The sequence below is a fragment of the Pyrgilauda ruficollis genome, unplaced genomic scaffold (assembly GCF_017590135.1).
Source record: "Pyrgilauda ruficollis isolate IOZ18807 unplaced genomic scaffold, ASM1759013v1 scaffold18, whole genome shotgun sequence".
Lineage (NCBI taxonomy): Eukaryota > Metazoa > Chordata > Aves > Passeriformes > Passeridae > Pyrgilauda > Pyrgilauda ruficollis.
In genome coordinates, this window is record NW_024516984.1 from 3,685,965 (window position 1) to 3,708,476 (window position 22,512).

The window sequence follows — 22,512 nt, forward strand, 5'->3', positions numbered from 1 at the left end:
TGTGGGAGAACAAAAAAATGTAACACCTAGGTCAGAAGTCAGTTGCAGTCCATCTAGTAGCAGAGTGATAGGGGAAATTGTCACCATGCTTTTTTTAGACTAATTAATAGACAGTAAAAGAAAGAAGCCACATTTCTTGAGCAAGACTCCTTTGGTATTCATACCTTTATGCTGAGCTTACAACATGAAGGTGCTCCAAGTTTCTCAATTATTTGCAGCTTTTAACATCTGAAGATTTATCTTGTAATCTGCCCCTTGCCTATTTAAAGCTACAAGAATCTAAATCCAGAATTTCCTTTCCATTAAGTTTATAGAAACTGTATAACATATACATTTCATTTATGTTATTTTATTCATATGCCATATTTTACTTTTTTTTTTTTTTTCTGTGAGATTTATTAATTGATGACTTGGGTTTTTTTCCTTCAAATTCATTCTTAGAATTCCTTTAGGTCACAGTTCATGTCTGGAAGCAACTGAGAGACAAATCTCTAAGCAGCAGAGAAAACATAGGTACATAGCAAATGGGTGTATGGCATCAAACAGATGTCTGGTGTATCTTCAGACCACTGTACTCCAGAAGGGAAGAGCGCTACTTCTCAGGTTTTTTGTTTGACATAAAGAAAATTCCCAGCTGATTTTAAACATGTGCAACATTAAAAACATCATGAGAATGATGGCAAATGCTGTAAGCATAGCAGAGCAGACTGCTTCCCTCCTGTGCCAAAAACAGAGAGCTGACCCCAGGGCTCTGCTGTGGTTTATTTAATCCCGAGAATAAGTTTATGGGCGATCAACCTTCCAGCAGTCCACAATTTTTGACAGCTACTATTTTCAGCAAATACACTCTATATTTTTTTGGTCACTGAGCATTTAATTCTTCTTAATATAAAGGCTCCAAATGTGTCAGAGAGCTAAGAGTTGATCAAAGGGACATGTGGCTGCAGGGGGCTGGGGGGGCGGGTGATGACAAATTTCAGCCTCAGTTGCTGTGGAGGACAATATGGAGCTCATACTTGAGATAAGATTCTCTGGGAGCAACACTGAATAGTCTGTTTGAGGTTCAGTGTAGCTTGGGCACACAGGAAATTAGTGACTGAGGTGCAACCAAGTGCTCAGAGCTGAGACTGTATCCAAATTCTCACTTGACAGTTGTAGGGAGTGGATAACCTGAGAAGCTGGTCCCAAAGGATTTCAGGTAACTCAGTATTCCTAGTCTTTTTCAGCTGTTCCAGCTAGGCCAATCTAACACGAACATGGCATCTCCAAAAAAGGGGAATCACTGGAATGATTACTTCTTCTAAAACTTATTAGCATAACTATAAAAATAGTAAAAAGTTCAAAAATGCAGTATCAGAAACTTGAAGAATTGATTGCATGTCTTACCACTACCAAAAATATTTTATTTGGAACATAAAGACATACCTAATACTACACTACCCAGAGACAGACTTCAAATGATGGGTGACAATTTTTTCCAAACCTAAAGCTGCAGGTGTTAATTATAAAAGTATAGACTTCTCTGTAAAACTTTAGGCTCTGCAATATAAAATACAAGACACATTCATAAAATCCATATTTTATTTTTATAAAATCCTTATAAATATAAAAGAATTGAGTCAACTCTACTGTTTACAATATGTAAGAAATATGTAAAACTTCTGTTTACAATATGAAGCAGTAGCCTTATTCCTTCCTCTTCTGAGACCAACAAATCCTTTGTATCCTTCCTGCCATTTGTAAACATTTTTTACACATTCTGTAGCTACTCACATAACAGGGAAACAAATGAGATCCAATCCTAAGTCTAAAAAAGAGAGTGAAAACATTCAACACACTCTCACTTTTCCTTTTAGTGCTGCTAAATGCCTTTTTTTTCTCCAGTGGTCTGTGTTCTTTTCTTCAGAAAATATTCAAAAGGCATTGGGAGGCCTTGCAGAATATAATAGCTATATTCTGGGGAGGAGAAAACAAAGAATTCCACATATCTTAAACTAAGATAAAATATCTATATCTCTATGTCTAATTTATTGTTCTAAAACAGCATATAAAGTCAGTCTTGACTGTGATTTCCCTTATATTTGTTCATCTAAGATCAAATGACCTACTGAGGTAAAAGGCAGAGCTTATAAAACCTATTTAAAAATGAATTCAAGGAGTGCAGTTATGGAAGACGAATTTGTCAGAAGTACTATAGATTGGTGTTAGTTGCTGCCAGTAAAACCTCTAGCTGCCTCTTTCAGGTATCACTCATTGGATTTCACTATGTAGTTCTCACAGTTTGAGAGTAAATCTAATTCTATCCTAAGCTATATCCTATGGCATGTTCATTAATAAAAATATTTGCTGTAAAAAACCCCAGTCGTATTGAGATAAAAAAAGCTCCTGAGAGAAACACTGGCTCAAGTCAACTCATAAAGACAGATGTTTCAACATATTGCTACTGAGCTTTTTATTAGATGTTGACTTGATTCCAATTTCTTTGGCTCTCTCTGACTATTCTCTTTGGTCTTGGAATATAAGTGCAACCACTGAAGTTCACCTATGACAGCAGAACATCAGCCAGCACCTTGACACATTCTGTACCTGGGCAGTACTGTGCTCCACAGCGAGATCAGAGGTAAGCAGCATGGGGTTCACACTGCAGCATGCAACGGTCCGGAACAACAGCTACCCCTGCCTCTTGATTTTAAGTGGCAAAAGTCTGATGCTACATGGATATAGTGTAATAATCCCTTATTCTTCACCAAGTGCAATAAACTGGATTTAGGCAAACAGCTCCCTCTGTGTCCTTCCACCTTGCAGTTTTCAGGTTTCAGGACAATTTCATCTTGTGTCATTGTGGAATTCAGGAATACCTAATCTACCTGACATGATCTTGCAATATACAAAATCCTTACTATTTGCTTTAAAAAAATCTATCAATCAGTACACGATTACTGCTATGAAGCAGCCAGAATAACAGAATTGTATCAATATCTGTTTTACTTAAATGCTGCTAGTCATTACTGCTTTTTGTAGGAAAGTAAGTATGGTATTGCAGAAGTCAGCAATGAAATTACATCATTCTTGAAATATTTTTTTCCTTGAAAAATGTAATGTGAGGTTTATACAGAAGCTAAAAGTTATGTTAGAGACCAAAAGACTAATCCCAGAACATCCTAAACTGTCAGTAATACCAAGGATCTTGTTCAGTAATTTGGTAGCAAAATCTGGACAACTTCACATTTCCCCACATTTGACCCTTATTATTAGCAGTGACCTCTGTGTATGCAATGCTGATGGCTCAGTGCTTCCAATGCACTCAAACGCAGTTAACAACAACGAACCTGTGATAACTCCAGACATACTTGCCTGTGAGAAATGACTGCATGAAAACCACTAATACCTATTGGTTAAAACAACTCACAAAAAAAAATTAAAACATCACAAAGTATATTAACTATTAAAATGAATTCAGCCTTTCGTTTCAGAGGGAGCCTACTCTGGATTTACTCCTTCAATTCCTTCTGACTTCTCGTCCCCTCAGAGGCTGGGGAGGCCGGAAGTTTCTCAGCAAGCAGCAGGCGGCCTCATCCTCAGCAGTGCTCAGGAGGCTGCGGAATTTGGCCAGCTGTAACCAAAAAAGACATAAGGTTCAGCAGAAAACCCTCATGTCAATATTCATGAAAAAGCATGTAAATAATAAAGACACTTGTCACTTTTTTACAACTGAAAGAACAGAACTGTATTTTATGAAGTCATGAGGGGAATGGCAATTTCACCATTTCTATCCTTGTAAATGAAAAAGGATGACTACTGAGAAAATATTCCAAAATACATGAAACTGTGCATAAAGATTACTTGTTTCCTTTATTCACACTTTGTCTTCCACAACCTGGTCTAAAGCAGGAGGAGTTTGTATCTTTTTAGTTGGATTTCATAGTTTGGAGATTCTGAAATGCTTTTTGCCAAAAGATAAGATTATGTTTCTTATCATACAAACATTCTGTGTATGTTTCCTTCTTCAAAGAGTATATTCACAATTAACCTGGAATTGCAGGTATGGTGCTACAGAAAGCTTCTGCAACTAGCCCTTACTCAAACCAGGAGAGATTCTAAATTCTTCCCTTGTGAAGCACTTATTCATAACTTCCAGGACAAGCACTTATTCATAACTCAGCATATGCTGATCTCAGCAGAAACCCCATCAGAGTTCCATGTCTAAACCTTGGGAAATATGAGGCTGATTTCTGACCTAAGTATAGAATTTTGTTTAATTTCTAATCTTTCCAGTAGTTACTATATACCACTTTACTTCCCTCCTAGGTTACCAAAAGCAGGACAGCTCAAAAACTATTCCATTATAATAGAGCATTTAATTGTAATGGCACATTGCATTGTAATGACATTAAGAGCAAAAAATGTCAGTGCTACCTTGCTTCACCCCATTCTGAAGCTGACGCTTGTAATACAGGGTCTTGCAAGTTTCTAAAAACTTAAAAGCTATTTTTAATTTCTTTCAACCTGAAAAGTGCAACAAAAAGTCTGTAGTAAACTCTAAATCCTTAAAGAAATAGAAACTAAATAAAATTAAATGGTAGAACAGTATCAGTCTCAGTGCTGACTGATCAATCACAATGGTGGACATTACTGAAAACAAACACTTTAGCTGCATGCGTGTTTATATTTGAAAATACTACTTTAATACATAAGATATAGCTAAAGTTTATGAAAAATTACTAATAAAGGATCACTACACTTTCCCACACCATGTTCCCTGAGCCTGTTACACGTGGCTGTTTATATACAGCATTTCACATTTTAGAATGTATTAATTACAGATTTACCCATTTATAGACAGAATTTCACATTTTAGAATGTATTTATTATAGATTTCCCCAAATAAGAAGCTTTTAACCTGAAAAATGGCTTGTCTTTGTAAAATTGGTACCTTAATACAAGTTTTCAATCCTAGATCCAAACACATTGCAGCGAGCCTTAGAAAGCCAGATTGAGGGGAGTGAGGAAGAGATACAGATGAGAAAAATACACACATTGAGCAAATAAATGACTTCAAATCAGTTGCAAACAGAAATTTGAGGTTTCCTAACAAACAACCCATTCAGAGAACTGTCTTAACATTTTTAGCAAAGACTGAAGTCGCCATTTCTGCTTAGTATGTGTTCTCTACTCAGAAATACTTTACACCTAAGAGGATCAACCCGCTGGGTGTCACTGTTGCAAGGTTAAGATACAGCATGAAGCTTTAACAAGAAATGTAAATAGACTCTTTTTATGTTGAATCACAGCTTTTCCAAAACAACCTAGCATAACCCAAACTTATTACAGTAGTATTCCCTTTTCACAATTCTAGTAAATTCATCAAGTTTATGTATTTAGAATGCAAGAAGACATTTACTATTTGTCTGCCAGATAAAAATGCCAAAGATGAGGTTTGAGCAGGATATGCAAATAATTAAATCAATTGGAATTCCAGAATTTCTAAGCATCACCAGAACTCTTTTTTAAGTTACCTATGGATTATTTTTGTTTATTAATTGTTAAAGTATGCAGATTCTTTTAAAAAAATGAATAATAAATAGCTGTTAGAGCAAGAAAGGCAACTAGTCAGAATAAATTTAATATACAAATTTTGACTTTTGAAAATCTTGTAAGGTCTGCAGTGCCAAGGTCTGCAGAAATCCATAATTTTGGGTGGCATTTACAATTTCCATTCTTACAGAAGCAACATTTCTATAGCAGTGAAAAATCCAAAGATACCTGCTCAGAACAAACACTTATGGGCTCTCTCAGAACAATCCAGATGACACTCTCAAGAAGAGGTGGAACAGTGAGAGAGCCAAAGTAAGTCCAGTAGTCCAGGGACTTGGGAAGCAGACAGCTGGGATCAAAGTTTGTGAATAATGCTTTTTTTCCCTGGAAAGGAATAAAAGAAATACCAGGGCAACATTATTTAAAAGCAAGAGGCCAAAGCAAATCATGCCAAAGGAGGTAGTGCTTGTTCCACTATCAAGTGGGCTGGCAGCATCTTGGGTGGTGACAGGAGGTCCTCATCACTGCCCTTCTGGCAAGGTCTTAGCTCAGTGACAGCTTTGCTGTGACTTTCCTTGATGCCAGCAGGACACCATGAAAGGTGTTAAGTTACAGATGACCATGAGATGGAAGTTGTGGGGAGAAGTCAGAAGATGTTAGACTTTCAACATGGTCTCTGTGGGGCGGGCAGAGTAACCCCACAGGTTACTGCCACTTGCTTCCCTCCCCACTCACTCCTCCCAGGAGTTACTTCTGCTTCTCCTTGTACTGGATACCAGGCCACAGATGTCTGTCTGAACAGCATGTTGAAAGTCTGGCTGATTTCTCTCGCACAAACAACAGGTTATTTCTCAATCTGTACCTCAGCAAAACAGATAAGGAAATTTTTCCCTCATCATTTTTACAACTTTCCATAAAGTATGCTTTTCCCCTTTTACTATCCTCATAGCAACAGATTTATCAGAGACTGGGTTCTGTGAGGAATTAGCTGTTTCCTCTGATCTTTTACTGTGTAAAAATTATTTTTTGTCTATTTTGTTTTCAACTTAAACAGAACGCACATAAACTGTCTCAAATCAAGTATCAATAACTAGGGATAAGGAAACATGAAGATGCAGGGAGTAGCAGCCAGGTTTCAAAAAATAAAAAACTCTACCAAAAAAAACAAAAACCAAAAAAAAAAAAAACCCAACCAAAAAACCCCCCAAAAAAAAAAAACCCCACCAAAAAAAAAAAAAACCCAACCAAAAAACCCCCCAAAAAAAAAAAACCCCCAAACAAAAGCAACCACCAATATTAGCTAGTATTCTTTTAGAAGCACTTGTTCACCTTGATTCTGATGGTGTCCAAGCGGTCAGTAATCTTGTTCAGTTGAGGGTTACATTCACCAATCTATTAACACCAAAGAAAAAAGAAACACTGGAGCTCCAGAGAAAAGCAACAAAAATTAATAAAAAAGCAAATGGCTGATAAAACTGTTTTATATAACTGAAGTGACTGAAAGATCTGATGAATTTAGTGAGTACAAGCCTGTGACTAGCTAGTCCTTAGAAATAATACTGGTCATAAAGAAGATTCTCTCTCTTGCTAATAGTATTCTGGCTACTCCTAGTAATTACTTCAGCTACAATAGTAATTTTTCACTACAGGGGAATAGAAACCATTTATCTCTCATGTTTTAATATGTGGGATATTAAAAGTTACAGATTAACATCAGAAATTTAAACTGCTTATAACATTGAAAACAATGTTCTTATGTGACAACATTCCAGACTGAATTTGTGTGCTAAGAAATCCAGTGACACCTCCTTTGAGTAATTGTAATGCAAATTGAAAAGACAGAATTACTGAATTGCTGAAGCAGTTCTCTGCAACTGCTGCATGGAATGGTTCTCTGACTGTGCCAGTACCAGTACTAGCTGTTCTCAGGAAGCTGTGTCAGCCACCAGAAACCACAGAATTTACCAAAGCCCTATCTTTTGCCATAGATTATGAGAATTCCCCATCTGCTTCTTCATACAGAATTCAGTGAAGCTGTTGCACAAATTTAATCTTAGAACAGGTGGAGAAGGCAAAAAAGGTATAAAATAATTATTAGGAAATTCTCCAGTTTCTGGCTTTGCATTATTTAATTATTATTATTTTCTAGAAGGAACAACCAGCTCAGCAACAAGCCATTAAACAACCATTTAAATCAAGCTGTCCCATTAAAGGAACATGCTAGTCAAGAACAAGTTACTGGGATCCAAATGGGGGCAGCTGAATTAAGTTCCACATCTAATGCTGTTTGGGCTTGCAGACTAGGCAAACTGAAGAGTTTGACTGTCTTGAAAAATCTATTGAACTGATATTTTTATTCTTAAAGGAAGCACAGCTTTCTATATTGGCAGCTAAACACTATGAAGGAAATAAGCATAAGATAACAAGTATGTCTTCAGCAATACTTACACAAACCATCACCGTTATCTCTTTGGGCTTATAATGCAGATTTATTATGAGGGCTGAAGCATTCTCTTCTTACCTTCAGAAATACAGCCATGACTGCTAGTCCATCTGACTGACAAGCTGCCTCAACAAAACTGGAATACTTCTCTGCATTCCAATGGACCACATGAAGCTGAAAAGCAAGAGACACAGACAGCATCAACTCTCACTGAACTCAAGTAATGGCAAATAAATATTATAACTCTACTGGGTTTGACACTCTATTTCACTCTTTTGTATGCAGAATCACTCAGTGTTTTAAATGCAGATATTTCATGAAATCAGTAAATATGTAGTTGACACAAATGGCAAAAGCATTTCCAGTGGCTAAGATTATTAAAAATTTAACAGCAATCGGCATACAAACAGTGCCTGTCAAATTGCTGTTGGGTCTCCAGATTTTGAACTGCGAAGTTAAGACAAAAAAGCCAACGGTTATATAACTAGAGGTTTAAAATCCATTAGTACAGCTGATTTTGAAAAGTGATTTGAATTCATAAGGATGTCATTTGTATTTTACTCCTCTTTTTCTTTAATCAAGCTTTCAACAACATTAATCATCCACATAAATAGCAGAAAACAGGCAAATACACATTAAACTTGCACTGACCCCTTTTCCCTTGTTTAGCTTAAGGGAACATCACCATTTCATTTTTGACTCTTTTCAAATGTTATTTTCTATGACTACCAGTAGTGACACCCTTACGAGCAGCTTGATTATTTCAGGTTTGAGTATCTGCATTTCCAACATGCATTATTCTGGAAGCGTCCTGTCATATTTGCTTAAGAAGCTTAAAGACGCTACCCAGCCAGGAGGGAAGAGGAAAAGCCTGTGATGTCTATTTCCATGCCACTTAAGTACCTCCTGTTAAATTAGGTTTCCTAATTCCTGACCACACTTCATGAGGGGAGCTCCTGGTTTCCAAGAAGTTCCAGGTTGTTCCAGCCTTGAGCAATGGTCTGACTGCCAGACTGGAGAGAGCACACTCACACAGCACTTAACTCTAACTACTTCACAAACATTAATTACTTTCACAAATCCTCAATGGATTAGTAAATCTTATTACACATAATTTTTAGATAAAGATGCTCAGAAGCAGGACGTGAGATTGGCTTTTCTAAAACTGGTGACCATCTTTTCAGATTTTGAACTCCAAGAATGCTGAAAAACAACTCGTTGAGTGACTTAAACTGGGATGAACCCATGAAAAAAAAGGCCTCCTTTTGGAATACAGCACCTATCGGACAAGTAAAGTAAGAACAATTTAGGAAAGCTGAAACTGCTTTAAAGGATTTCTACGTGAAGCAACATAGCTGCATGGCTGAAATAGTGTTCTAGAAGTATGAAGATTTTTATTCTAAATATCAATCCTTCCTTAACCTCTATAATTTTCAATTTTCCATATGTAAAAATGGAACTCTTACTTGGTCTTACTTGACATCAATATTTTAAGCATTTGGGCTCTAAAGTGCTGAAACATTACTTGCAGCAAGTAAGGAATCCCAGTGTCGTCAATATTAATACATGTACAACCACAATGACATGCATGCTGTCTCACAGCTTTAGAAATCCTTGAAGGAAAGTTGCTAAGAATATTATGCACTAAACCAGGAGAACATAGTCCACTAAACCTTTCTCAAGTGCATTAATATCCTGGGGTTCATAGTGTCTGCACTGCTCTCTATTACAAATTCACATAACCTATATTGAAGAACTTTTAAACAATTACATTTTTACATACACAAAAAGGAAACAGATACTCGCAGTCAAAAATTACCTTTATTGTGGATTTGGGGAAAAAAAAAACCACCATCAAAAACAACCCAACAAAGAACAAAAAGGAAAATTCCCACAGCTACTAAAAGTCCACTCCCACTCCCCCACAGCTTTGCCAAAAATCCCCCAGAAGGTAACCCTCCAAAAACCAGAGCCCCCAAACAGAGTGTGAAACACTTTTGGGTACAGACCCGTTCTCAATGGCTTGTGACTTCTCTAAGGAATATATCCTGTCTTACCACCGCGGTGTCACTGCAGCTTGTGAAGAGACCTTGATCAGGCCGTATGTTGTCACAGAGAATGCAGCCATGGATTCCTTCTGCTTCCTGGAGGGCTTAAGGGCCAAACCTTGCAGTCTTCTTTACCTGTACGTTAATTCTTTCTTCAATTCAGCTGATGCTTTTTCTTCAAAACTTGCACATCTTCCTTACAAAGGTGAGCACTGAAAACATTTTCATGTCTCCTTCTGAGGCATTTTCTTTTGTGTGAACAATTTTCAGAAGCCTTGGTTTTAATTCTGAGTTTCTTATCCCAAAGCCAAAGTGACATCTAGAGAGCTTCTTGTGGAGAGTTACCCAACCAACAGGTAACAGAAAGGCTTTTAGACTGGCTAGAAATTCAGAGATATTTTCTCCTTCCATTTGGTTTCTTAGATGGGAAACATATTTTCTCAGCTAGAAATTTGGGTTTGGTACTTAATGGTTTTAAAGCACCTCTATTAATTCTTTATATTCCATCTCACCTGGTTCCTGTGGAAAACATAAGCCTTTAAACACTGCAAATGTCACTTTCCCCCATTAGAGTTAGAAAACCAATCTTTTTTCCTCATCAGTATCTCTTATAGCATTTCCAGTAAAATCTGATCACACCACAGTGCATACATTACATCTTTTTCTTCTGTAGTATTATGCTTTTTATTTGTCCATTTATTTTTACACTTTTTACTTCTTTTAACCCCAGAAAAGTCTGACACTGTCTGAATCATGTGTTTTTAAAGATCTCAATCTCCTGAAAATATTCCATGTTACTTCTATTTGCAAAGAGGAATCTCATACTGAGAACTTCTTCCTGCAGATTATTCAAATACACCAAAGGAGACAGAGCAGGAGTGAATGCTCTGTGCCAGAGCAGATGGTGGACTTCTCCCTTTGGCACACCACCTCCACTGAAGCACAGTACCCCACAGACAGCAGCCACCCCACAGATATTAAACCATGGTTCTCAAAGTCATAACCACCACATTGCTAAGTGCATCACAAAATGCAACGTTCCTAAGTCTTGCACAAACTTTACACTACATAGGCCCTAAATCCAACAATTCTGTGGTTTGCCATTGAAGATGACTTTGAAAATGTTCTCCAAGGAAGAAACAATGAAAGTTTAAAATAACTCTTGAACACTATGTCTTGCTCTTATCAAGCTCTTGTCTTCTGTACTCCTTTTTTAATCCTCTGCAAAGCTTTCAAAGAGGTTCTCCTTTGAGAAAGGACCCAACATGCAACACTTCAGGAAGACCACTTGCCTTTCAATAAAATAAGGGGAAGATGAAAAGCAGGAAGAGGAAGGGCAGCATTATTCTTGCAATGGAAAACTAGTCACAAGCTTAGAGGTACAGATGACTCCATGAAAAGCCTTACCTCTGCTGCATACTTCATCCCATCCACCGTGTGCTCAGAGCCAGCTTCATCATTGGATCCCCAGTGGAAGTGAATCTGGCGCAGCCTGTAGGTCCCGCTGAGTGGCCCCCCCGTCAGCACTGGAAACCCAAGCAGAGGAAAAGGCTTCACTGAGAGAACGGGAGTCTCTATCAACCATCTTCTAACCTCACACCAGACTTCAGTCTTCCGATACTCCTCTGCTCCTGCTCACAAGTTGTCTCAGACGGCTTTCCATTTCTTGGAAGTACTACAGAAACCCTAACCTGTCGAGGATATGACTATGAAATTTGCATTTATGGGCAGATTAGTGGGTTATGACCCACTAAAGGGGGTTTATTTTTTTTTATGCTGTTTATTATTTTTATGCTGTTATTGTCAAGGTTGGATATTTCTCAGAGAATGGGAAAATACTTCTATTTTTCAACACTCAAGAGTTTCCTCTCTTGATTATAGTCAAAAGAATCACTAAGAAATTAAGCTCAAAATACAGGTTTTATGAATAAGGAGCATGATCATAAAAATGTAATGTCAGCAGAATTTTTTTCATCTTTGAAATTTGGTGGAAAATAGGAGGAGCTTAAATTTTCAGGGCTCTTTCCTTCATTTGCAACTAGATCCAGTTATATCAGATTGAAGTCTGAGGAAAAGGAGCTTATATTAACATAAATAAAATTAAGCCAATGTTACTTGTGCATTGTACAACTCAATATTACTGACAATTAGCCAGGGTTGGAAAGCACGTCCTATGAGGAGCAGCTATGTACTTCGGGCTTTTCTAGTTTGGAGAAAAGGAGGCTGAGGGGTGTCCTCACTGCTCTCTACTTCTGCGGAGGCAAAGCAGAGAGGGAGATGCAGGTCTCTTGTCTCAAGTATCCAGTGACAGGACTCGTGGGTAAGGCTCAAAGCTGTTCCAGGGAAGATTTAAACTGGATGCTAGGAAGCATTTCTTTAACATGATGGTGGTCAAACATTGGAACAAGCTTCTTAAAAAGGCTGTCAAAGCCCCAGGCTTATCAGAGTTTAAGAGGCATTTGGACAATGCCCTTTAACAACATCCTTTAACTTTTGGTTAGCCCTGAACTGCTCAGGCAGTTGGACAAGATGATTACTGCAGGTCCCTTCCAACTGAAAGAGGCTACTCTATTCTTTTCTACTCTATACTGTTCTTTCTATTTCTATTCTGCTCTAATTCTATTCAAACTAACATGCATATGGGTGGGCTTTTCATTATTTTTCTTTTGCAAGCACTCATAATTTTCTTGTCAGACTTAGAATCAAAATATCTCTTTACAGAGCCTGGAATGTGAATTACACTCAGAGAGATTCCTTATTCACAGCTAAACAAATCACTCCACTCTCCCAGCTCTGTATGTTCTCTGAGTGTTTTGGAATCAGTCTGGAATAGTTTACTGGCTCATTACAGAAATTTTAAGGGGAAATGAGGGGAGATTTAGCCAGATGTTTTTTAAATTAAGAGCAGTAGGGAGGACAATAGCAATTTTTTCACTCTTCTAGGTTCAGTGCAAAACCTACACTTTCTTAGGAACAAAATACACCAAATAAAGATGAAAGAAGAATTTTTATGTTGCCTATTTGCTAACACAAGTAGCTTGGATAATGAAAAATAACTGAGACTGTTTATTCTGGGGAAAAATATTTAACTTCCTTAAAGCTTCAACTCAAAAAACATGCATTTACACCGCCTATAAAATTAGCAAATAGAGGAGATGGGGGTCAGTGGCTCTTTTAAATTCTTTCTTTTAAGGACTGTAAACTTCGATGCAAATGATCCTAGAAAAGTGTAAAGATCAGTGTTCTAACTGGCTGAGGAAAAACTATTATGTAGAAATGCACCAACATGAAATACTTATGCTGAAAAATGTGGAAAGTGGCCTGTTGATGTATTTGTGCCACATCACACAGTGATGGCAAAACCATTTCATTCCAACAGTAATTAAGGAAGAGGGTAGTCAGAAGTTTTTAAGGCAAATATCAGTATCTTGAATTTTGAAAAATATTGGAAGAAGATCAGTAGAGCAATTTCAAAGAATGGAGCTAATATGGTACCAAAGAGCATAAACAGACTTACACAAACAGTTACAGACTTGACAGCCCAGTTCCAGTGTTGACCAAAGTGAGGAAATAGTTCATATGGGAGTCAGTTAATAATGCGTTAGAATGGTATGGTATTAGCATGGTATTTAGTAAAAATTAATTTGATTTTTTTCATGAAACCAACACATTGCAGGAGTTCTTACTTCACAGAGGTGCCCCAGAAGCCAAATTTGGGCCCTAGAAAATTCAGTATTTTTTGAGCAATGACCTGAAAGAAAACAAAAACAGTACTGATAAAGTTTGTCAGTGACAAATATTAGGGAAAATAGTGAATTACTCTATTCATGTTTGTGAACTGAAGAATCTGGTCCATGCATAGATGACATGGCGTCTACTGAAGGAGACTGGGTATTCCATCTGTTAATTATCTGATCAACATCTCTCAGTGCTTTGCCATTATATGAACTATATCCTTGGAGATATGGCCTGGGGAAAGCAGTAAGAGGAGGATTGCATTACCATTGCTTTGGTACCAGGGGAAGCCTAGAGAAACACTGCTCAGGCCCTGTCACTTCAAGAAAGGAGTAAAGAGAGTGGAAGAAGTTCTTGGTGTATTCACATTCATTAACTTTTTTCTTTTAAACTGTGAGGGTAATTAACAATTAGAACAACTTACCAAAGGCTGTGGTAGGTTCAGCATCGCTGGAAAATTTGAAATCAAGATTGTATATTTTTCTAAGAGATGTGCTTTAGTTCACCAGCATCTACTAGGCTCGAAGCAGAGATTAATTCTGGGAAGTTCCACGGCATCTGACATAAGGTCAGACTGATCACTGATGGTCAGCTGGTGGCTTTCAGGCAACATCCAATGTTGATAGAAAGTTTAAAACTAAGACTGTTCAGGAAACAAAAACATGACGATGTCTCCATCTATGTCTCTCCCTCTTGCCACTATGAGCTAATAAGTCCTCAGGACTAAGGGGTCATCAAAAATTAGTCTCTCTCTGGCTTTGATGCTTGTGAAAGCATCATATGGTCTTGAATCCTCAGCTAAGCCTCACACAGCCACAAAATTATTTTATTGCTTGAAGATTCTGCACTCTTACAGCTTGAAGAAGAGTCGTGCTGACTTGCCCAAAATCCAAGAGAAGGTTTCAAAGATGAAGGCAGTAACATTACAAAGACTATGATACACCACAGAACTTCTAAATAAGAATTATTATTTGCAAAAAAGGAAGCTATACACCCCTGGAAAAGACTTGGGCAATAATACTTTTCAGAGAAGATAAGGGTTTACTTGGGATCTATTTCACTTGCTCTGTATCGGCTCTTACTTGTCATAAGAAGTCCGAGTATAGGGGAAAAATATATAACCAAACCTGAAGCTAAATTCAGTTAAGAGCTTTGAGCGAATCGGTTGGAATGAACCTGTAATGAGACACAAAGGATTCATCTGCAGTGAGAGAGAGAGAGCAGCATTTGAAAAATTGTAAACAACACTGTTCAAACAGAGGGTTGGCACTATCCAGCTGGTGGGGGTGGATCAAACCACTCCTGTAAGTAGGGAATCCCAACACTTGCTGAGAAACACAACCTCGAACTTGTGTCCAAATATGTTCCCACACTGCATCATGCTGAAAGACAGGGAAAAAGGAATCTCTCATCCAGAGGAGCAAAGCCTTACTGTTAATAAGGAGTTCATATCCAGCAGTGAGATGTGCCCAGGCTGTAGGCATTCTATTTAGGAATTGGTGGAGGAAGTTACAGTGCAAGACTAAAGGAACAAACCTGATTTGTTGACGGTGTCATCAAACTCCACACTGGTGGAGTGCCCGTTGTTAAGGATGATTTTAGCAGAAGCTGGATCATAACTGGGATTTAGAGGACGAAGGGAGGGATCATACTTGGTTTCCTCAGTTTTGATGTCGATGGGTGACTGACGGTCTCCATTAGCGACAGGAAAAACCTCCTTCCAGTGGGCAGGCCCTGCAACGCATTGGAGGAGAAGTCTAAATTGCTGACAGCACCCTCATTCTTATGAAAGAAAACTCTACTTGAATTTTCCTTATCTGCATCTTTTAAGTTCAAAAAAGATGCATCAGGAAAACACAGATCAAAACATTCAGCTACTTTTGCTGCAAAATATTGCAATAACAGTTCTCTGGACCCCTTCATGTACCCAGTAAGACTAAGCTATGCACAAGACACATAAAACAAATGATCATTCAAATCAGGCATCCTGTATCCAACAGGCACTATGTCCCAATAAATTTCTGACATGCCATTTTTGCCTAATATCATGTCTCATTGTGTCTTTAAGGATTACCTCTTTTCTATGCAAATCCCTGTATTAAGAACTTTTTATGCCTTATTCATTTGCTGCAAAAGACCTGAGAACACATCTTCCACTGATCACTGTGAATGAGATGGGGAGATGTCAAAAAAGGTGACTGGTGATGTCAGAAAATGCTGAGTGGTTCCTGGAGCCTGATGGCAGTGCCTGGAACCTAAACACTGCTGCACCTCTGATCACCTCCTCCCAGCCACCAACTGTGCACACCAGCTGTCACAAGGAAGAGAGACTGTCACCCGTTAATCATGAAGTGTCCATGCACACAGGTACACACATACACATGCTAGTGTAGCACTGACAAAATCAAAGAACAGGAACACTCAGGACAGTGGTGCCTGTGTGAGGTTTGTATTTCCACTGCCTTCAGCTGATGAGCCAGACACAGATGCAGTGCCATTGACCCAGCTTAGGTATAAATTATAGGACTAAAGAAGCTGTTAATCAATACTAGTCATCTCCACCTTCCTCTGTCCAAGCAAGCTAAGCCAAATGTCACCTGAAAAACTAATAAATCAATAATATGGATATGAGAAAATAGCAAGTAACATCCTAAAACAGTAAGAAAAGCTTCACTGATGTGTGAGTTATCTGTTGTTACCTACTAAACATCAGAGAGTTCCCAATAATTCATAATAAGAGTATATGTGCCATTGTTTAACCATATTTGAATAAGAGGGTAAAGAAAAATATGAACAGTAAGTTGCCTGGGGAATATATTCTACAAAGACAGAAAACATTCCTTAGTATGGAAAGGAGGAGAGAGCAAGGGGAAAGAAGAAAGGAAAAAGAGAAAGGTGAAAGTCTTCAGGGCAAACGATCTTTCAGTATTAAGAAGAACACTGAACTTGTTTCTCCTCCAGGCTTCTAATGGGTAAAAAGCATAATAAATCAATTGAGAGACTGGATATAAGAAATACTTAATATGAGCATCAAAACCTGGTCAAATAAAATCTGCACCACTGGAAATCCTCATAACTAACTCCTTACACTGAAGATAACTGACCTCAGTGCAAAAACTGGGTTTGGGTCTTTCTGGATGGCTTAGCGCTTAAATAAAAATTATGACAAAAAAGGGTGAAAACGTATGATGCAGTGGTTAATAGCCTGACATCAAAAGCTGTTAGATATTTTTCTTTCCTCTACTTCAATAGAAGTGAACACAGCTCAGAAACTCACAGGTGCTAAAAGCACCCATGCACCCCAGCAGTAAATCAGGGAGGAAGGGCCCACAGTGCAGGGGGCTGCAGCTTGCACAGCACCTGGGCAGAGAATGATTCTTCTGTGAGCAGCACTGAAAAACAGAAGTGGGAAAAACTTGTAAAGAATAGCCTAAGACTTAAGCCTCAGAACAAAGATGAAAGCCCTCAGTCTTAATTTTTAAAAAAGTACTTTTGTTAGTTACTTCATTAACTAAACTCAGTAAAGAAATAGATTCTAAGGCAGAAGATAAAAATCCTATTGGTTTGAAACATAAAATTGTTTGAACGTAATTCCTCTCATGAATGGTAATCAAAGCTATTCAATATTCTAACTACATACAGTTTAGAATATAATTTTAATTGTGTTTAGATCCTAATACCCTATAGTTAGGGATGCAACACAAAATTTTATTTGTAAGAAGCCCCACTCCATAATTTATACCTCACTACCGTGGTTTGGAACTCCTAGAAAAAGTTTATTGCTACTTAATTTTAATAATTCTAACACTCCTTAACTGAGAAAAGCCAAAAATATATTTATGTGCTTAACTACTTGGTCTCCTATTGCTCTGTCCCAGAAATATCTATAGTTATCTGAACTAAATAATATGGATGACTTGCATTAAAAAATAATACAAAGTTGCCAAAAAGAGGATCCAAGGCTGTGATTCTGTCACTACCTAATTATTTAACAGTAATATTCAGTTCTAAAATGACATTATTGCTGGCTTGGCACTTGTTCTTGGCTCAGATGACCAAAATACTGGTTTGCTATGGTGATTAAACATCTACCACTAACCAAACTACCAGACATCTGACCTTTCAAAATATACAGGAAAGTATCAAGAATCTTCAACTCATTTTATACCACTAGGTTATATCAACAGGTATTCCTTACTAGGCAATCTACCAGCAATCTAGTACAATTATCATGCTTTTGTCACTCCAGGAAAACTGTGACTCAATTCATTTCTACAGACCACAGCCCAATGCAAACTTTGTGTATGACTGTTGTAAAAAAAAGTCATTACTGTTGAAAGAGATACTCAAATGCAAGTCATAGAATCAGATTTAAGCCAGCTGTGTCCCCAGAAGAAATTGAAAATTTCTTCCGAATTAGATGCCTCCATATTAAAATAATGTACACTTCAGTTTTGTAAATATGCACTTTCAGACACACCTAGGGACTATAACTCATTAATTCACCTCCTTTCATTTTCTTCCTTTACTGAATGAAAGTGATTAATATAGCCATTTTTGAACTTATGAAAGCCTCTTCTGCTGTTGGGAAAACGTTCTGTTGCTAGAGGCAATTTTCTAGTAGCTCTTAACAATCAAAGCTATTGTGACTGAGATTTATGACAAAAAACTGAACCATCTGCTCTGAAGATTTCTTGCCTTTATTTTGGACATAGCATTACCACAGGCAATGAATTGTCTGACACTTTTAGGTCAGACAATCGCTGCACGTACCACTCACCAGCATTGCACACAGCCAGTTCATGAAACAGGTCTCACAGTGAAGGCAGTTAGGAATTTGGCAGGAAAGAGAACTCACTATAGCACCTCACAGTGTTGCATTTTGATCCAGCTGAAGCTAAAGATTACAAGTTTCATCAACAGAACAACTTGAGACAAGCCCAGTGAAGACACTAGAGGATACTGTTGAATTCCAGTGAGCTTCTATATGTGCATAAATGGAGCACGTACAGGTGAAAAAGGCGTTTGGGTTTGTGTTTTTTTCACAGTCTGTTATTATGTATAGAAAGTTCATTATTTTAGTATGGTCTGACCTTGACAGGATCACATCCTCATTTATTTCTAAAGATAATCCATTGCCCAGTTTGTCAATCACAGAGTGCTTAAATTTATAAATTTAGGTTTGCAAGTAATTTGATTGCATATTAGGTTACAGTAAGATGAGCTCAAACAAAAGCAATTAAAATTTATTATGGGTAAAATTAAGCACTTTTAAAAAAAGATATTGAAATAATGTAATTATTCTCAGAAAGAAACAATGTATAAGGAGCTAGGGCTCAACTAAAGTATCTTAAAGGTCTTTTGCAATCTAAATGATTCTATGAATTAATATCCCCTTTATTTACAAAATGCCTCAGCATTACTGTAGTAACTAGATAAAGAGAGTTTTTTGCTGTAACAAAAAAAAAAAAAATTTGAATAATTCCCATATATTTAATTAAACAAATAGTAAACTGAAGTAAATTGATTTCCCACTGTGGTCCCTTCCAACCTTACTCATTCTTTGATTTGCCTTTTAATGAAAGCAATTCCCTGTAAAAGAAAAAGGACTCAAGGAGCAAGAACATTCCCATCCTGACAGGAACCTTGAGCAACAGTGAAAAGCATGCATGATGCCACACTGAAGCCAGTCTTCAAGATTTCAGTATTATGCCTCTACAGATAAGCAACACCAGAACTGTGAGGTAAGAAAAGTGGCAAGAAAGCAAAGGCCAAGGTTTTCACAAAAATAAAATAATGTCTTCATGCATTTCAGAAATAGGTGCACCAAAGTAACCGAGAACTTCTGCATCAGGTGTGTGTGACACTGGTAGCTGGGAGGCTGCAGGTGTGGCTTCTGTGAGAAGCTGCTGAAGCTTTCCCCATGTCCAATAGAGCCAGTGCCAGCTGGCTCCAGGATGGACCCACTGCTGGACAAGGCTGGGCCCATCAGGGACAGTGCTAGCACCTCTGGGTAACAGATTTAAGAAGGGGGAAAATTTACTGTGCAACAGCAACCAAAAGAGAGGAGTGAGACTATGGGAAAGAAACATCTCTGCAGACACCAAGAGGAAGGGGAGGACATGGTCCCAGAGCCTGAGCAGAGATTCCCTGCACCACAGTGAAGACCATGGTGAGGCAGCTGTGCCCTGTATGGAGGTCCACAGTGAAGCAGAGATCCACCTGCAGCCCATGGAGGGTCCCAACTGGAGAAGGTGGATGTGTCTTGAAGGAAGTTATGACCTCAAGGACAGCCTACACTGGAACAGGCTCCTGGCAGGACGCCATAGGAAGCCCAAGCTGGAGCAGGTTTGTTGGCAGGACTTCGGGCCCCCTGGAGAATCCACGCTGGAGCAGTTTGTGAAAAACTACAACCTGTGGGAAGCCCTCACACTGGAGAAATTCATGGAAGGCTGTTTCCATGGGAGGGACCTCATGCTGGAGCAGGGGCAGAGTGTGAGTTGTCCTGCCACTGAAGAGAAGGGAGAGGCACAGTCCACATGTGATGAACTGACCACAGCTGGTGCAGGAGAGAACATAGAGAAAATCAGGAGTGAAGTTGGGCCTGAGGTAAAGGGAGAGTTGGAGGGAAGGTGTTTTAAAGATTTTATTTTCTCATTACCTTACTCTGATTTGGTAAGCAACAAATAAAACTAATTTCCTCAAGCCAAGTCTGTTTTGCCTAGGAAAACAACTGGAGAGTGATCTCCCTCTGTCCTCATCTTAACCCCTGAGCCTTTCAGTCTATTTTTTCTCCCCTGTTCAGCTGAGGAGGGGAGTGATACAGTGGCTTTGGTGGGCACCTTGTGTCCAGTCAGGGTCAATCCCCAAATCTTTTAATTCTTTACCTAACAGTTAGCCCATGTCCTTAAATACAGAAATTCCACATATGCAGATATTTATGTTTTAATATTGGCCAGTTTACTTTATGCACATAATGATTTATGTTGTGACTATTACAAGTAGCAATTGCAGAACTCAGAGTGAACACAGATGTCTTTTCAACTCTTTAGGCAGTCAACCATACTATATACCTGCACCACATTTCATTAATTCCATTTATTTCTGTCTGAATTGCAAAAGGTAATCTTAGTTTCAGAGAAACTATTTTCAGGGCCATGAAGGCAAACAAAATTGTTCAAGAATCAGAGCAATTTCCTTCACCTGCTACTCAATCAAACAATAATAACAAGCAGAATCAGTAAAATAAATGCAGTATAAGAGAAAAAGATGAGAAATAAAACTGATGCTAGGGAAGAGCACTGAAGTGTTCGATACCCATGCCTCCCTCCTCTCACCTCCTGTGAAAGGTGTGGTGAAGGGGATGGACTGATGAGGAACTATCCATCCCACAGCTGCTGTGGGGCTCCAAGAAAGAAGTGAAAGACAGACTCCACCTCAAATATGTTGCCAGGCAGGCAGTAAATAGAGTTTTATAGGAGAGACAGGGCCTCCAGCGAGGTCCAGGGCCACCCCAGTAGACATTCTGGTGGCCTCCCCTCTCTATAGGTTGAGAAGAGCAAACAAGAAGAGATAGGATAAGGAAGAGAAAGTGGGCTTCTTATCTGGGCAGTGCAGGTGAAGCTCAAAGCATAGAAACATATGGAGAAAAAAATTTGAAAAACAAGACTCATTTACGTCTTCAGGGGAGGGGTAGGGTAGACTGCACAACAGCAGATAACACACCCAATCATTGCAACATCCCTGTGATCCACCACCACCCAGTTTTTCAGGAAAAGTACATCCATCCAGAAAAGATGGAACAAGAGGGCCAGGAAGGAAAGGTAGTACTTGCACAAACAGTATTCCAAAGTCTAAGTAATAATATACACAAAGCATATTCTTATAGGCATTAGTATATGCAAATATATAGCTGTCTCCTTTTACTGTCACAGCATTTCGTTGCTTTGTGTACAGACAATATAAGATATTCCATCAGAGTTGAGCCTACAATTTACAAAAACACTTTTATTTCTACTTGCATGACTTGTGAGACCGTCTGCACACTGGAGCAGCGTTTGCATGACTGAAGATGCAAAACAGAGCCAAGTCTTTAAGCCTGCTGATCAGCCCATCTTGGGACTTCAAAGACTGACAAGATGAAGGAAACCACTGAACAACTAAAATCCAAAAGCATCTCCTCTTAGGTGCATAGTTATACATTTAAATAACCCAGTCAAGTAATTAGGATTTCCCACTGTGTAGAAGCAGAACAGAGCTGGAATCAGAGAAGCACTGCTGGTACAGCAGTTCCGATCGGTGCAGCTGTCAGCCACGTACTCGATCTATGCACGCAACTGTTCAGCTAAAGGAGCGAACGAAATCCCAGCGGGAACGCGGCAGACCCGACCCGGAGCCAAGCCCGGCCAGGCTCTGCAGGCGATGCCGCAGGCACGGACACCTCTCAGCCGCCTGCCTTGCAGAATGCCGAGACAAAAATCGGCCCGCTCTCACGCTGCAAAGCATTTCAGCTCACCCAGCCCTCCTGAGGGCGCGGCAGCTGCCGAGCCCAGCGGCGGGAAGTGCCCGCGGGACCCCGCTGGCCGCCCCGACGGCCCCGGCCGCTGTTCCCTACCGTTGTGCTCGTCGTATCCCCAGTGCAGCATGGCTCTGCTCTCCTGCCGGCACGGGACGGCACGGGACGGGACGGGACGGGACAGGACAGGACAGGACGGGCTGGGATGGGATAGGACGGGCTGGGGCGGGAGAGGC

The 22,512-nt window shown here is 39.0% G+C and overlaps 1 protein-coding gene across 5 annotated transcripts; it reads right to left on the bottom strand.

Annotated features, from left to right (window-relative positions):
• Positions 1 to 371: 371 nt before the first annotated feature.
• On the bottom strand, positions 372 to 22,512 carry LOC121351984 (carbonic anhydrase 13-like). Of its 5 annotated transcripts, none has more exons than XM_041464482.1 (7): positions 22,277 to 22,407; positions 15,298 to 15,495; positions 11,434 to 11,552; positions 8,057 to 8,152; positions 6,865 to 6,927; positions 5,764 to 5,919; positions 372 to 3,613 (listed from the first exon to the last, which is right to left on the bottom strand). In XM_041464482.1, exons 1-7 carry the CDS (start codon positions 22,404 to 22,406, stop codon positions 3,500 to 3,502), a joined length of 876 nt encoding a protein of 291 aa, XP_041320416.1. In that variant the 5' UTR covers position 22,407; the 3' UTR covers positions 372 to 3,499. The 5 variants fall into 5 exon arrangements, with proteins under 5 accessions (XP_041320416.1, XP_041320417.1, XP_041320418.1 ...); XM_041464483.1 differs by having other exon boundaries at positions 1,568 to 3,613; positions 22,376 to 22,512; XM_041464484.1 differs by lacking the exon at positions 22,277 to 22,407 and adding an exon at positions 13,713 to 13,777 and having other exon boundaries at positions 1,568 to 3,613; positions 14,186 to 15,434.

What these genes read in the sequence shown, in the direction of transcription:
- LOC121351984 (XM_041464482.1), bottom strand. Translation starts at nt 22,406, where the DNA reads ATGCTGCACTGGGGATACGACGAGCACAACGGTAGGGAACAGCGGCCG. An exon ending in TGGACACCATCAGAATCAAG is followed by an intron (nt 5,920 to 6,864) that starts GTGAACAAGTGC and finishes ATTCCTTTCCAG; the next exon opens with GGAAAAAAAGCATTATTCAC. An exon ending in TAAGTGTTTGTTCTGAGCAG is followed by an intron (nt 3,614 to 5,763) that starts GTATCTTTGGAT and finishes TTTTGGTTACAG; the next exon opens with CTGGCCAAATTCCGCAGCCT.